At 39.0% G+C, this 15233-nt stretch overlaps 2 protein-coding genes across 5 annotated transcripts in view; one reads left to right on the forward strand and one right to left on the reverse strand.

Moving 5' to 3' along the window:
- Positions 1 to 15233, forward strand: part of CRYBG1 (crystallin beta-gamma domain containing 1) — a 90662-nt gene that overhangs the window by 53318 nt on the left and 22111 nt on the right. For all 3 annotated transcript variants that reach the window (XR_014524715.1, XM_083497619.1, XM_083497620.1), the window contains 8 exons: positions 5614 to 7036; positions 7142 to 7312; positions 9096 to 9143; positions 9236 to 9354; positions 11815 to 11977; positions 12372 to 12508; positions 14293 to 14419; positions 14909 to 14944. Coding sequence is in view for 2 of the 3 variants with exons in the window: in XM_083497619.1 (XP_083353745.1) it covers positions 5614 to 7036; positions 7142 to 7312; positions 9096 to 9143; positions 9236 to 9354; positions 11815 to 11977; positions 12372 to 12508; positions 14293 to 14419; positions 14909 to 14944 (2224 nt within the window). In the remaining variant the exon portion in view is untranslated. The remainder of the gene's footprint in view (positions 1 to 5613; positions 7037 to 7141; positions 7313 to 9095; positions 9144 to 9235; positions 9355 to 11814; positions 11978 to 12371; positions 12509 to 14292; positions 14420 to 14908; positions 14945 to 15233) is intronic.
- The window catches only part of RTN4IP1 (reticulon 4 interacting protein 1), an 88761-nt gene that overhangs the window by 4795 nt on the left and 68733 nt on the right, over positions 1 to 15233 (reverse strand). The window contains exon 11 of one of the 2 annotated variants that reach the window (XM_083497689.1): positions 7683 to 7816. In XM_083497689.1, coding sequence (XP_083353815.1) covers positions 7683 to 7816 — 134 coding nt within the window. Of the gene's footprint in view, positions 1 to 7469; positions 7817 to 15233 lie in introns of those variants that run through there. The other variant, XM_083497691.1, reaches the window with a different exon arrangement.

Raw genomic sequence — 15233 nt, forward strand, 5'->3', positions numbered from 1 at the left:
CTTGCAGCCAAATCCTATAAAAATATGCTCAGAAATAAATCCCACCGAATTCAGTGAGACTTACTTTGAATTTTTAGCTTTGATTTTACATGCATCTTATTTGTAAATGCAACAGAAAAGATACAGCTTTAAGGTAATAAAGCAGTGGAAGTCTTAGTTGAGACCTAAGCTGCCAAACATTTATAATTATGGGTGGGAATAAAACTATGTTCTCAAGAAGATGACACATTCACCATGTTACTCATTTAAGTAGTTTTTTGTGTGTAAGTTGTAATATAACAGCATGTTATACAGAAACTTAGAAAGCAGAGCATCTGTGTCTATTCAGAAATGAAAATTCAGTTGCTCTGCCTTTACATTGTATACTGTTATTAATTGATTTTCATATATTATCTGACTATGATAGGTTGGTTCACAGTGATGCTTTGTGAGCCACTGCTTGTCTGTTTACACAGAATTAAGTTCACTGACAATATCATAAAATGTGGGGTGGATTACACTAGTGTTAAGTAGAGCTGCTTGAACAATTGTATTCAACAATTGTTCATTAATGGATCTGCATCATAGAGTGAAGTATTGAACAGAGAGCCACAGAGATACCCTAGGCCAATTCCTTTTCTTGTTTTTATAAATGACTTGGATCGGAGTGTGAAGGGGATGCTTATCTGATCTGCAGATGATCCAAAATTGGGAGGAATATCTAACACGGTATAATATATCAAAATCGTAGAATTGTAGAGTTGGATGGTTTTTAAATAGCTGGGACATTGGCTAAAACCAACAAAATTAAATTCAACAGAAAAGTCTTGTATGTAGGTATAAAATAAAAAAATAAAAGGATGAGAGAGGCAGACATAACAGTTTTCAAATGTCTAAAGGACTGACATGCAGAAGATAGAACAGACTTATTATCTCTTTCTCTGGAGGGCAACAGAGGTGGAAATTTCAGTGGAGAATATTTTGGGTAAATATGAGGAGAAACATCCTACCAAAAAGAGCTGTAAGTTTTGTTTGACAGTGAAACATACATCTCAGAAGGTGGTGTTCTTTCCTTTGCTGGAGCTATTTAAACAGAAGCTTAATGGCTATTTATTAGGGAGATGAAGTTGCATTATGCACTGCAGATTCTGCACTGAGCAGCAGTATTGGACATGATGACCTCCAAGGTTCCTGTCAACTCTGTAATTGATTTTATGTGTGTTTAGGGCTGAAACCTTAATTTAATATATTGAGCTTCAATCCTAAATACAATTTATCCAAACTAAGATTCATAATACAGTGGTTCTTTCTTCTGGGTAAATATGCAATAGGATTGTTCTGTAAAGCCAAAATTGTATGCATGCTTACCTAGATTTAAGCCTTGAACACAGTGGGACAAACATCTAAGTAAATATGCACAGAAATACAGATTTGCTTGGGTGGAAATACTTGCAGTTGTACATATACATTAAAATCAAAACCACTAATATCTGAGGAAGCATTGGGCTGCAAGACTATAGCCTTTCTTTGAATAAATTCAAATGAAATAAACAGAATATACTTGCAGATAAATTTGCTTAGCAGTAGGGTGTTGGTGTCATTTTCCATGATATTCAAATTAATAATTCACTAGCACCTTCCCTTGATTTACATTGCTTTTCCTGTCCTGACACATCTGTTAGCATAGTTTGCAGTGGAGACTATGACTTATAACTGTAGGCGTATTATGGGAACTATAAATCATTTATAAGTAGATGTTGTTTTCCCTTGTTTCATTTTAATAGAATGGATCATAGCTTCAACATCTGTCAAGGGTTTGGGTCAGTCTTTTAGGAAGATATAGATCTGTTTCTTAACCATTTGACAAAATAAAAAAATTCCTTCCAGTAGCACCTTAAAGACCAACTAAGTTAGTTCTTGGTATGAGCTTTTGTGTGCATGCACACTTCTTCAGATAAGTCTTTAAGGTGCTACTGGAAGGAATTTTTTTATTTTGACTATGGCAGACCAACACGGCTACCTATCTGTAACTTTAACCATTTGAGTTTTCATTCTCATCAAGTCTTCAAAAGAGAAACAGAAACATACACTACAATTATCCAACTAGACTATAACTCAAATATTTACTTCAGCTTTTACAATTTTTTTAATGAAAGTATGATGGCCCTCTTCAGGCAGTCTTCTTCAGTGTTAAGTTTACAAGTACAGTGGTACCTCAGGTTAAGTACTTAATTCGTTCCGGAGGTCCGTACTTAACCTGAAACTGTTCTTAACCTGAAGCACCACTTTAGCTAATGGGGCCTCCTGCCACCGTGCCACCGGAGCCCGATTTCTGTTCTTATCCTGAAGCAAAGTTCTTAACCTGAAGCACTATTTCTGGGTTAGCGGAGTGTGTAACCTGAAGTGTATGTAACCTGAAGCGTATGTAACCCGAGGTACCACTGTACATGGGGAGTCATGGAGACACTAGCCCCTTGCATTCTACCCAGAAGCATGTAGACAGCTGAACTTAATTTTTCAGAATCAGTGCTGTATGCAGTAGCAGTTGGTTTGTTGGCATGGGTGGTGTGGCATTGCTCGGACTTCCCAACCCCAAACATTGTTACTGGCTACTATGACAGGAGAGGAGCTTGAAACAGTACAGATGCAGCAGCAGAGCCAACCCAACACTCCCACTGCTGCCCCCACACTAAGCTCCCCTCCCCCTTACACCTGTCCTTCTTGGTAACTGGCAGCAATGTTCAATGTTGGAAAGCCAGGTAAGCAGGATTGCTCTGCTGACTGGTACTGAGTACATGATTCCAGCTAATTCTGTCCATTAACAGTCAAATTTTCAGCACAATATTCAGCACAAACTGTAGCCTCTTCAAGGGAAGATCCACATAGAGCACATTTATCCAGTCAGGAAGTTACCAAAGCATGCATCCCTGTGGTCAGGCCATCTTCATCCAGGAATGGCCATCGTTGATGAACCAGCTGGAACTGAGCAAAAGTACTCCACACAACTGAAACCATCTGGGCTTCAAATTACAGTGCCGAATCAAAGAGTTTCCCCAAATTATGCAAGTTTCTTTAGGGAGAGTAAAACCCATCTGGAACAGGCTGGGTTAGAAATATTCACCATTCCATTACTGTTTTAAATTGTAAACCGCCCTGTGATCTTTGGATGAAGGACAGGATAGATATTGAATAAATAATAATAATACTGCCTCCACTCCATTCCTGCCTTCAAGCAATAGTCCGGCATCTTAGATCCTCCCATTCTATTGGCTCAGTCTTCATGAGCACATATGAACATTTTTCTTGCTAAACAGGTAAAGTCAGTGTCTGCATGTGTCTACAGGACTGTGAACTGTTGATGCTAAAAAGATGGCATAATACATCACAGCAGCAATCAACCTTTAATTACATATGAAAGTATGTTAATGGAATGCATCCATGGTGTACGTTTGAGTAAATAGGAAGTGTGAATAGCGTTTGTGTGTGTGAGAGAGAGAATTGCAAGTGATTTGCAGTCTATAATTTCTGAAAGAAATAAAGTGAGCTCTTGTGAGAGTAAATAATGCTTATAAATCTTTCTGATATGTTGTTTGTTGAATTTATATACCACCCTATGCCTGGGGGGTCTCAGGATGGTTCACATAATAAAATAGATTGTAAGAAACACTTTAAGTTAACTTGCAACTTAACAAAGGTAAAAGGAAATAATTGTATTAATGTATTTTCAATAAACCCACATTCCAAGGAATGATATGTTTTCTGTTAGGTTTTCGGTAAGGCTATTCTTAAAAAACCCCACACAACCCACTGTCCTAACCATATATATATTTATTTCATTTCAAGGAAACTAACTCTAAATACGTTTTCTTAGGACCGCAGACTTTACGCAGCATTATAAAATTCATTTGTCTTTTTTATGCCAAGTTAGACCAGTGGTTTTCAACCAGTGTGCCTTGGCACCCTGGGGTGCCTTGAATGATGGTCAGGGGTGCCACGGGTAACACTGGATGCTGTCCCTCTTTCCTTCCATCCTTCCTTGGATGCCTTCTCATTTCTCTGCCTCCCAAAGGCTTCCACAGCTGTTTGTTGCAGCAGCCCTGCCTATGAGCTCCCCAGATGAATGGTGCGTCTGGGGCTGGCCAGGGAGTGCTGTTTGCCAGGAACTGAGACAGCCTCGGAGTAAGCAAGCAAGCCAGTGAGGGAGCCCAGCCAGCCAGTCCACCAGCCCTTACTGTTGGGAATGGACAGACAAGTGGGAGGCCAGGCAGGCAGGCGCTGAACTGGCCTTTCTTGTGCTTGCTGTGTGCTGAAGGGGAGCCTTTCCACCATGCAGGCCCGGCAGTGCTGGCCTCACATTCACCTTTGGCCAGTCTCGGTTGTTCCACCGAGGCTGGGGGCATCTTCTTCCCAGGCCCCTGGGGGGCAATGTGATGAGGCACGTCTCTCTGGGGCAGTGGAGGAAGCTCAGATCAGGGGGAGCAGCATCAGCGGATGCCTGGAGGACTCCCAAGGAGAGGGGAGAGAAAAGGAAGCTGAGGGAACACTCCACAAGGGAGGGGGTTCGTAAAAGGGTGAGAGGTGGCTAGCTCTGCAAGCAAGGGGTGACATAACTGGGCTTCTGAGCCCCACAGGGGTGCCACAGAAAGAATGTAGTTGGTCAAGGGAGCTGTGGACTCAAAGATGTTGAAAACCTCTGAGTTAGACCTATAAGGATGTTTCTTTAGCAGAAATTTTGCTAGAATGTTGTGGATTCAATTCAGATTTACCCTGAGTGAAAAATCATTCCACTGATTGAAGAGGTGTGTGTCAATTTTCACCTCCACAAAATCTGCTTCTGAGAGTTGGGAGCCCCTCTAGATCAGTGTGTGTGTGTGTGTTTGTGTGTATGTATGTGGGGATGCAAAAGAAGGGGGAATTGGCAGATTGGAGTGTGTTCCATGAATGGAAGGAGGCCTTCTGTCAGCAGTTTGACAAGTCTGGAACCACCCATGCATATTTAATTAGTACATAAGAAGAACTGTGCTGGATCAGACAAAGTCCTGTTTATTTCAACACTCTGTCCTCAGAGTGGTCAACTAGATGTCCATGTAAAGTCCACAAGCAGAACCTGAGTGCATTTGCACTTAGAGAATAATAACTATACTCATATAACACTTTCCTGGGAGTAAGTCTCATGGAAGTCAATGAGACATACAGCACAAACTTATACATATTTACAGGGGGGCACTCTTAGTGCCATCACTATCTATTTTAGGCACCAGGTAAAAACATTTTTCTTTAGCCAGCCCTTCAAAGCGTAACTCTGAATATTTTTAGTTGAGTGGGGTTGGGTTGGATTTGCTCTTTTATGCATATTATTGTCTTTTAGGTTACTTTTACTCTAGTTTTTAATGGTTATGTCACTCTGAATTTATATTTTTTGGAAAAAGTGACTAAATGTAATAGTAATAATGATAATTAATAGCAGTAAGTCCCCTTATATTGAATGTGGCTTACTCCCTAGCAGGTGTATTTAGAATTGCAGCCTTATTTTAAGGAGGCATGCACATAGGATTGTGCTAGAAATAAAATACATCTTTAAAGTATTGTTGACAAGGACTGTAAAGTAATTGTTGTAATATTTTGTTTTTACAGTCCAGCTAAACCAAAGAATGTAGAATTAAACCTTAAGGCGTCCAGAACTCTAGAAGATGTGCAAACTGAACAAGATTCTATGGACAAAGCTGTTAAAATTAACTTCAGTATTGCCAATAAAATATCCATGTTTGAAAGCAAACAAACTAATCAGAACCAATCTGCTGAGATCTCTTCTTTAAAAAAAGGTTCTGTATCAAATACATTTGTTGGCAGAGCAAAGCTGAAATTTGGGAAACAGCACCCTGAAAGTGAGCAGACCAAAAGAACAACAAATAAGCCAAACAATCGACAGAAAGCATTGCAAAATGGTGCAAAGGTGAAGGATGTATCTTTAGATATAAAAAGCAAGTCTGAAGAAGGGATTCAGTCAAATATTATAACTAATGAAGAAATTGGAAATGCTGCTGAATCTCAGTTTAGTCAGAATGGAAAAGTAGATGATAACCATGTGAGTGTTTTTATTTCTAAAAAAGTGGATACAGAATTAGCCAACGATAATTGTTTGCCTAAAACGCCATCTGTACTACAAACTGAAGAAATTGAAGCAATCCAAAATGATAGCAGGAATACAAATGTCAGATCCATATCTCCTGAAAGTGGAGAGGAACTTTTCTTGAAAACAGACATGCATTCTCTAAGTAAAGAAGACCAGTGTCTCCTGCAGCCTGACCCAGTGCCCCCCAAAGTAGAACACAACATGACTTCTCAGACTGAAAATGAAGACACAAAGATGACAAATACGTTTTTGGAAAACAAACAGATATTCGAGCAGAATTTCAGTGGACAACCTGATTCAAACAGTGATTGTAATGTCCCTAAAGCTGGCAATGAGGATACCATTTGTGATTCCCCAGACATGACGAAGTTTACTGAAACTATTAAAAATCTAGACAGCTCTATTTGTGTACCTCAAAAAAAGAAAAAACCCAAAGTTCCAAAATCTCCAGCACCTCCCTTTGCTATGCCTCCAATTCATGAGGACAATTTAGAGAAAATATTTGACCCCAATATATTTACAGTTGGTTTAGGGATCAAGAGAGACAAACCACGAGATTTAGCCCCATCCCTGCAGCTGAAATTGCATAGTCTAGAAACAGAGGCTAGAGTCAGACCCAAACGTGCCTCAGCTGAGAACAGCCTTCTTCTCCAATCTCTGAAATTATCCAACAGACCAGACCTTGCACTTACCCAGGAAGTAAGTGGGAAAGAGAGCAAGGATGGTACCGATGGCGACATTAAGAGATCTCGACTTGAAAAGAGTGCCATATTCTCAAGCCTTCTATTACCTGCAACTAAAGAAAATGTGTTTACTCCATCTGTAACATCTATAAACACTATCACAACAACTTTTGCATCTCAGAAGAGTGTTAATTGCCCAGGAGTCCCTCCTCTAATATTTGATGTGGCTCAGAAATCTGAGGTAATAGGACAAACATCATATAACTATATATAAACTCACATGCTATGTATGTTGTATTATACCTTAGCAGTAAACAACCACTCTTATATTTTATTGTGCTTTCAGTCTCTTTCAGATTTCAAAAATCCACAATTTATGGAGAAATATTTGCAAAGTGAAGATCCAAAAAAAGAGAGAATTTTACAGATGTCTAACTTTGGAAACCCTGACACCAGTTTTTCAAGCTGGTTGAAACCTGGGCAGTATGAACCAAATAGCTTCTTACCAGACATTGAGGTGTGTTTAATGTTGTTTACCTACTTTTAGAAGTCTATCTGCATGCTTTGTTTAACTAGAAAGTCAAATTGATTTTTGCTTTTATTTCTTTTGTTTGATATTGGTTTGATTTACATACATACATACATACATACATACATACATACATATTGTTGTTAGAACAAATAATAGCTTGAATTGGAAGTGACTATTTTCCAGAAAAAAGATTATCTTTTCAATAAAGTGAGATTTCATTAGCATGCTGCATTTCTCTAACCAAATGGTCAAAATGAATCTGGAATGAGAAGATCATGGCTGCATCTAGGCACTACTGATTGCCCAATTTAGCATAAAGGCAAGAAACAGTAGAAGAAAAAATATACAGTCATACTGCAGTATGTCAGTTGTTGTTTGGATTCTGCTGCTGACCCCACCAGTCCTCACATCTACAGATTGTTCAGCAGTCAGTTGTGCTGAACCAGCATACGTGTTGGTTGAAAAGCCTTCTAGAATCACTGTCTGCAGCTGTTAAGAATGGTCATTTAAGATAGGTTTAAGATTTACTAGACAAAAATGAAATGTAATAGTAATAGATTCAGCAATCATTTGACAAACCGACTCATCAAAACAATTTTAGACTGTGTTCCCACATCCCATTTAACTTGCGTGCATTCAGCCAGCTTTACGTGCATGGCAAAAAATTAAACAAAATGAAAGGGAACAGTGTTCTGGGGGAAAACACTGGCGATCACACCTGCCATTGAACACAACATGATTTTGGCTTTAGGTCAATGTAACGCCCGTGTAAGTTGCAGGCTTACTGTATGTTCCTTTAGAAATTCTATTCTGAATAATAAAAGGCATATTGGGAATCTATGGATTCATATATATTGCAGGTTACGTGTGTGTGAGTGGGCACATGGTTGCACAGATACAATTTCTGGTCCGTCCGTCCCCGAAATTAGTCTTCAAAACCATTCTGTTGTTGGGGTGAGCCTGGTTGCGGTATATGTGTCATCCCATGACAGTTTTTCTGGTTTGCAACTGTGTTCATGGGTGCAAAAAAAATGGTGGCCCCTGCTGTATATAATGAGAGGCAGGAAATTGTTATGCTTTTGAAATATACTTCTGACATACATTTTTCATAGACCAAGTTTTATGCTAAAATTAACAGTGCAACAATGGAATAGGGGCAGCAATATTGACTGAAAACTCCTAGAAAGCAATCATCTTGATGATTTACAAAACAAATCAGACTTGATTCAGAAAGTTTCTTCCTACCAGCTATAAAGATATATAACTTCTTCAGAATAATTGGCTGTACCACATGGTGCATTGGGTGGTATGAGCTATTTGCAGGGCTGGGCTACAGTAATAAAATGCATACTCATGCCTTTATTGGCTAAAGGTGTAGTTCAACAGGCACTCCTTCCATACAAAGCCCCTGTTCGTTTTAGTGTGCTGTAAAATGACAGTGATTTGTGGTTGCAACTTCAGCATGTTCTGCATAATATATCTATGCAAACCTAAGGGGCAGCTTTAAGTGGCTTAATGGTTTGCATGGACAACTTGAATGTGTGGTAATGTGTCAGTAAGATTTGAAAGCATGCCAAGCACTTGCAGGCTGTATAGCCTTAACCTGACCCCATTTTCATAATACTAAAGTGTGACTTGTAAACTGTTTTAATGGATGTATTTTTTGAAGCTAAATACACTAAATGTATTTCAGCATTTCCCAAGATTAGGTAAGATATATCTCTTTTACAAATTAATTTCTTATTGTTTGTTCCCTCTGCTTTAACAGGCATTTTCAGGAAACAACCAAAATAAAATTAATCCTAGACCTGGAAAGGTGAGGTGATCCCCACCCCATTGATTACTGTTTTCCTTTATTTTTCCTTGTTGGATTAAAAAAAACCTGAAGTTTTTCCCCTATAAATACAGGTCGTTATCTGCAGTAAATCAGACCCTTTCGAAAATGCTATTGAAGTTTTTCATGATATGGAGGACTGCACCGCTTGGGTACTGTCACCTGCAATTCTAGTTAAAGTCGTCAGAGGATGGTAAGAATAAAATGCTCGCCCTACAGCTAGTTCTAAATTCAGTCTGCATGTTCCCATTCTGCTTTAACATACTTTATTCACTCCTTGACTGTATGCTTCTAAACTCAGTTTGGTCTCATGCCTTTTTCCTTAGCCTAGCTTGAGTAAACTAGTTTTCACTAGTTTATTCTCATGTGTGTTGAGGCATGTTTTGAACTGTTCCAGCGTGTCTGATTTTTGATCTGATGCATGTAGAAGCTTATTGTTAAATTTGCTCATGTGTTCCTATTTTCCTTCTTTGATGTTCTAAAAAGCTTTTCCTGTGACCTTAAGTAACTTCTAATGTTATACTACGTTGCCTTAATTCTCTTGAAAGATTACTGTTAGGGATCTTTTAAAAACACTTCCTGAAGCTTTGATTTAAAAACATCAAACAAATTTACATTGCTGGATTATCAAGTGATAAACTGTTTCACTTGGCAGAATTCCTGCAGCTTCCAGTGTGCTGCTGAAACCAAAGGCATACAGAATGAAACTGATAAAGTTTAGGGATTTCATGGGGTCATCAGAGTTTGCTAGTCAAAGCAAAAGAGGTTGGTTTCAATGCAGGAACGCATGTCTGTAATTATCTAGTTGTCGTTTAATACTAGTCTTTTACCAAACAGCAAACAAATACCACGCTCTATGCAATAAAAGAAACATAGTTCTTTGTGCCCATTAGCTATATCTACAATTGTTTTAAAAAATACATTTATTATATGCCATTTTTTCACAATATGCCCAAGCAGATATATAACAAGATGGAAATGTCAAAATAAAAATAATTATGTTTCAGTTTAGCTGTCTGAAAAGCTTGTATTTTATTTATTTGTTGTGATTTGGTTTGTGGAGAGTTGTGGCATAGAGCATGTGACTCAACACCCTAGTATTAATCAATTAGTTTGATAGTCCTGCACTGTTTAGTTACTTGCTTTGTTCCATTGTGGTAGGCTGCTTCATCTGCTTTGTTCAGCCATTTTGTTTGATTCATCCAATGCGAAACTTGCAAAACCAGAATTAATTTTATGTTGTTCAGATTTCCAACTTAAATTGATGTTAATTGCAAATTGTTGGTATGTCTTAGTCATCTTAATACAGTTACATGGCACACACTTTCCTCTATCCTACATGCAGAGGCTTCACACATACCGTTATCCAAATGTCCATTTCTTTCCAGAGTCCCAGCACACATCATTCTCATGCTTTTTATGGGATTACCATGCACGCTTAGGTGTTGTATGGGAGAGCCTAACATTAAATATGAATCAATGTCTTCTTTTCTCATGCCTTTTAAAGTTCCTGCCTTTCTTCATCCTCCTCCTTGACTTGTAATTCTTTCCAGCTCCTTACTTTCTTTCACCTCCTCAATGTTTCCTGTCTTTGACTTTCTTTATTAGCTGTTCAGCTTTTGAAATAGCTTCGAGTCTTGACTCCACTGTTTTGACCTGCCGTTTGGATTTGGCTGAAGCTCTGTACTTTCAACACCTGATATCTGGTTTGGTCTGACTTCTAGCTCTATGCTAAATTATCTTTGGATCTCTGTTTCCTGGTTTCCCACTTGGCTATTTTCTTGATGTCCATTCTGACTTTGATCTTTTGAGGTAGACACCACCCTCTCCAAAGTCTTGACAACATCTCTCCACTTAGTGACAGGTGCTCCAGGTGAAGTATGTTCATATTCTTATTTTGGAAATACTGGGTTATATAACTCTGTGTTCTTTCTTCTGATCTTCTCACTCATCTTGCTCACAGGAAAGTAGATGGCTTGTTACAACAGACCATTATTTCACCATTGCTGCCCTAGTATTTGAAGGCATTGCTCTTTCCCTATGGTTATTTCTTTCATTGCATGTTAATCATCTTTCTGTGTTGCACTAACATTCTTGATTATAAGTAAGACATTGCTATTTATTGCATCTAGTTTTCCGCTATATAGTTGTATAGTTAAACCCCTACTGTGATAACATTATATACTGGCATTTCTCAGTATGGCCAATCCATTACAGTGGTACCTCAGGTTACATACGTTTCAGGTTACATATGCTTCAGGTTACAGACTCCGCTAACCCAGAAATATTACCTCGGGTTAAGAACTTTGTGTGGATGAAAACAGAAATCATGCTCCGGCAGCGCAGCGGCAGCAGGAGGCCCCATTAGCTAAATGGTGCTTCAAGTTAAGAACAGTTTCAGGTTAAGAACAGACCTCCAGAATGAATTAAGTACTTAACCCGAGGTACCACTGTACTTGTATTTGTCACCTCTAAATGCTCTACTATGAGTACCCCAGTTTATATTGACCTTAAACCATTCTCTTTACAGTTTTTGTTAATGTGAGAGTAATGGTAAACTAAATGCTTTAACTCAAAATAAATTTGTAAATAAACTGATTTGCATGAAAGAAAATGAATGATTCAATGTTTGATTTGGTGTTTTAATTTATAGTTGGATTCTATATGAGAAGCCAAACTTTGAAGGGCCCTCTATTCCTCTGGAGGAAGGAGAAATTGAATTTACAAACCTTTGGGGTGAAGAACCACTCGATAACAAAGATGAATGCAAATGTCCCGAGCCTGCAGTGATTGGTTCAATGAGGCATGTAGTAAAGGCAAGTATGGATATGAGTAGACTATAGATTACGGCTTAAACTTTGTAGACTATGGGTGATTTGTCTGACATGGTAGACCAAACTATGGCTTACCAAGTCTGTACAAATATGTGGGCTCCGGGAGAGGAGAGGAGCTTGCAGCCACTTTACTCCTTCCTGGTTCTTTTGGGTGGTGCCAATTGCATAGGCCCATTCCAAGCAGTCAGGATGCCTCTATGATTGGCCCCTCCCAGTTTCAACATGGCAGCAGTATAGATTAGCAACTTGCTACAAGGGTGCTCTCCTGTAAATGCTAAAGGGGCACCACAAGTATGTTTTGTCTTTCCCTTTGCTGCACAGAATAGACTCAGTCCTAATTTTATAATTTATCATTCTCTCTTCATAATTTTGCCAGGATTATAGCATTTGCCGAATTGACCTGTTTACAGAACCAGAAGGGCTGGGTCTTGTAAATTCATACTTTGACGACACGGAAGAAACTCGATTTGGTTCTGCACAGAAAACATGTTCTATCAAAGTGCATCGGGGCATGTAAGTATATAGATATGCATCCTTAAAAAAAGGTACTAGTTTATAGTAGATATCAAATGCCCAGATTTGGAAATGATACATTTATGCATGAGGTTATACATATATTTTTTTGTTCTGTTGTGTAGTGAGTGATGATCATATAAGGCATTGGTTTTCAACCAGTGTGCCATAGCACCTTGAGGTGCCTTGAATGAGTCAGGGGTGCTGTGGGCAACACTGGCCTCTGTCCCTCTTTCCTTTCCTCCCTCCTCTGATGCCCTCTTGCATCTCTGCCTTCCAGAGGCTTGCACAGCCGTTTGTTGCAGCAGCCCTGGCTACAAGCTCCCTAGTCGAATGGTGCCTCTGGGCCTGGCCAGGGGGTGCTTCCCAGGCCCCTGTGGGGCAGTGTGAGGAGGAACCTCTCTTTGGGGTGGGGTGGGGCAACTCAGGGATCAGGGCTGGTGGCAGCAGCTGCCCGGAGAACTCCCAAGGGGGTGAGGTGAGGAGAGGAGAGGAGGCTGACAGAACACTTCCCAAGGGAGGGCATTTGAAAAAGGGTGAGAGGCTACCAGCTCTGCAGGCAAGGTGTGATATAACTGGGCTCCTGAGCCCCACAGGGGTGCCATAGAAAGAATGTAGTTGGTCAAGGGACTCATGGACTCAAAAAGGTTGGAAACCTCTGATAAAAGGTATGATTCACTGATAAACATTTAGTGAAGCAAATATAATATAAAAATTAATATACAAATACTTAACATATCTACATATTTATACCCTTGTCATCTTGTAATGCATCATTAGTTCTACCTGAGAGCAGGAAGACATTCAATTAAACCAGGGATTCTGGGCTGCAACAAATATGACTGTCTTCTAAATTATTTTTACTCATTTTTGTTGAATAATGGAAAAGATTGCTGTCTGTTAAGTGCATTGGTGATTCAAAATAAATCATTAGTACATATCCCAGGATTGTATTAAATCGTTAAACTGAGATATAGGTGCTGACTAAATGTCAGTGATGAAACTGCCAAGGTACTTTTCAGAATGGGTGAGAGTGATACAAAAGTCATACTAAAAGAAGGGGGGATTAAATGAAAGGATTTCAATTGAGAATCAGTATCTGTTATAGTTTGATTATTTACCCCCACCCTACCATGTGGCATTCTGGTAGACTGTAATAGTGAACCTTGGGAGTTGGTTTGTAAGTGTCATACAACTGTGTAAGTGGCTTTATCTTGATAATTAATGGAGTCACCAGTACTGATTTCATTAAGTGTTGTATCATAGCGTCATTATAAACACTGAGAATGAATCACAAGCATTGTCAGCTGTAGTGGCATACACTGTTATACATCTGTCAACATGTCTGAATTAGAAGTATGTATTAAGAAAAATAAGTACACTACAGTCATTTTAGGAGATTATTTATGAGCTTTGAAGTCAATGCTATCTTTCAGTAATGATGATTAATTGCTGCAGAATGTAAATGATGGTGAACAGAAGTTAAAAGTTGGCTATGTATGTATGTATATGCCACAGTGAATACCTGAAATTTAGTGAATGCTTATAACCACTATATATTTACCCTTCAGTTATATTTTACCCTGATCAGTAATACAAAAAATATTTTATTTTACTGTTTATTCTACCCTGTTGTCTTAACAGTGGTTTAAAAGGGGCTCTTTGTCATCTCCCTTCTGGGAAATAGCTAGGATGAGGTGTCTTTAGCTTTAATAATGTAATAGCATCATGTTTTATCGCAGCATTGTCTGGACCTTTTTTCCCTTGTCGTTTTCAATTTGTAGATGGCTACTTTATGAAGAACCTGGTTTCCAGGGAATCCCTTTAATGCTGGAACCTGGAGAATATCCTAATCTATCCTTTTGGGATAAGAAAGAAGCATATGTTAGGTCCATGAGGCCCTTGAAAATGGTAAGATAATGATATGAAGACTACAGGGATGGTAGAACAGCTGTAACTTTATAGTGTCCCATAAAAGGGCTTCTTCCATTGGAGGAAAGAAACCTTTGTTACATTTTTGCATACTTCAGAGTGTAAGAGGCGGCCTGCTGCATCAGGCCAATGGCCCATCTAGCCCAGCATTTTGTGGTCATAGTGGCCAACTAGATGCCTATAGGAAGCCTGTGAGCAAGGCAGGCTATTTCCATCTTGAACTGTTTCTAGTAATTGAAATCTTTTAATAGCTGCCTCGTATTTAATGGTTTTTTTGTTGTTTTTAAATCTAATTTGGCTGAATTTAAAAGGAGCATTTTTATTTTTATTCCAACAGATGGCACATTTAACTTTCAGACTTTAGAAAGTGAATAATAGCTGTTGAATCATGCTTTTAACTTCTTTAACAAAATTAAAATTCAATGACATTTCAATTACCTTTCTTCCCTGCCCCTTCAATATTTGCAGGGTGGACGCAAAGTTGAATTTCCTGAAAGCCCAAAGGTAAAAATATTGTAATATGAATTTCCTATATAATAAAGTGTAATAATAAAAGTGTATCCCTTGAGCTATATACAGTTGTACCTTGTTTTGCGACCGGGATCCGTTCTGGAGCCCCAGACTCTAGATGAAAAGGACGCATGACAAAGTGCCGCTCTGCACACACAAGCAGAGCAGTTTGCACTTCTGCGCATGCGTGAGTGGCAAACCCGGAAGTAACCTGTTCTGGTACTTCTGGATTTGCTGCGGACGTTCAACGAAATGGACGCTCGACGAGGCTGACTCAAAACGA

The sequence above is a fragment of the Podarcis liolepis genome (assembly GCF_965112155.1).
Source record: "Podarcis liolepis genome assembly, chromosome: 3".
NCBI lineage: Eukaryota > Metazoa > Chordata > Lepidosauria > Squamata > Lacertidae > Podarcis > Podarcis liolepis.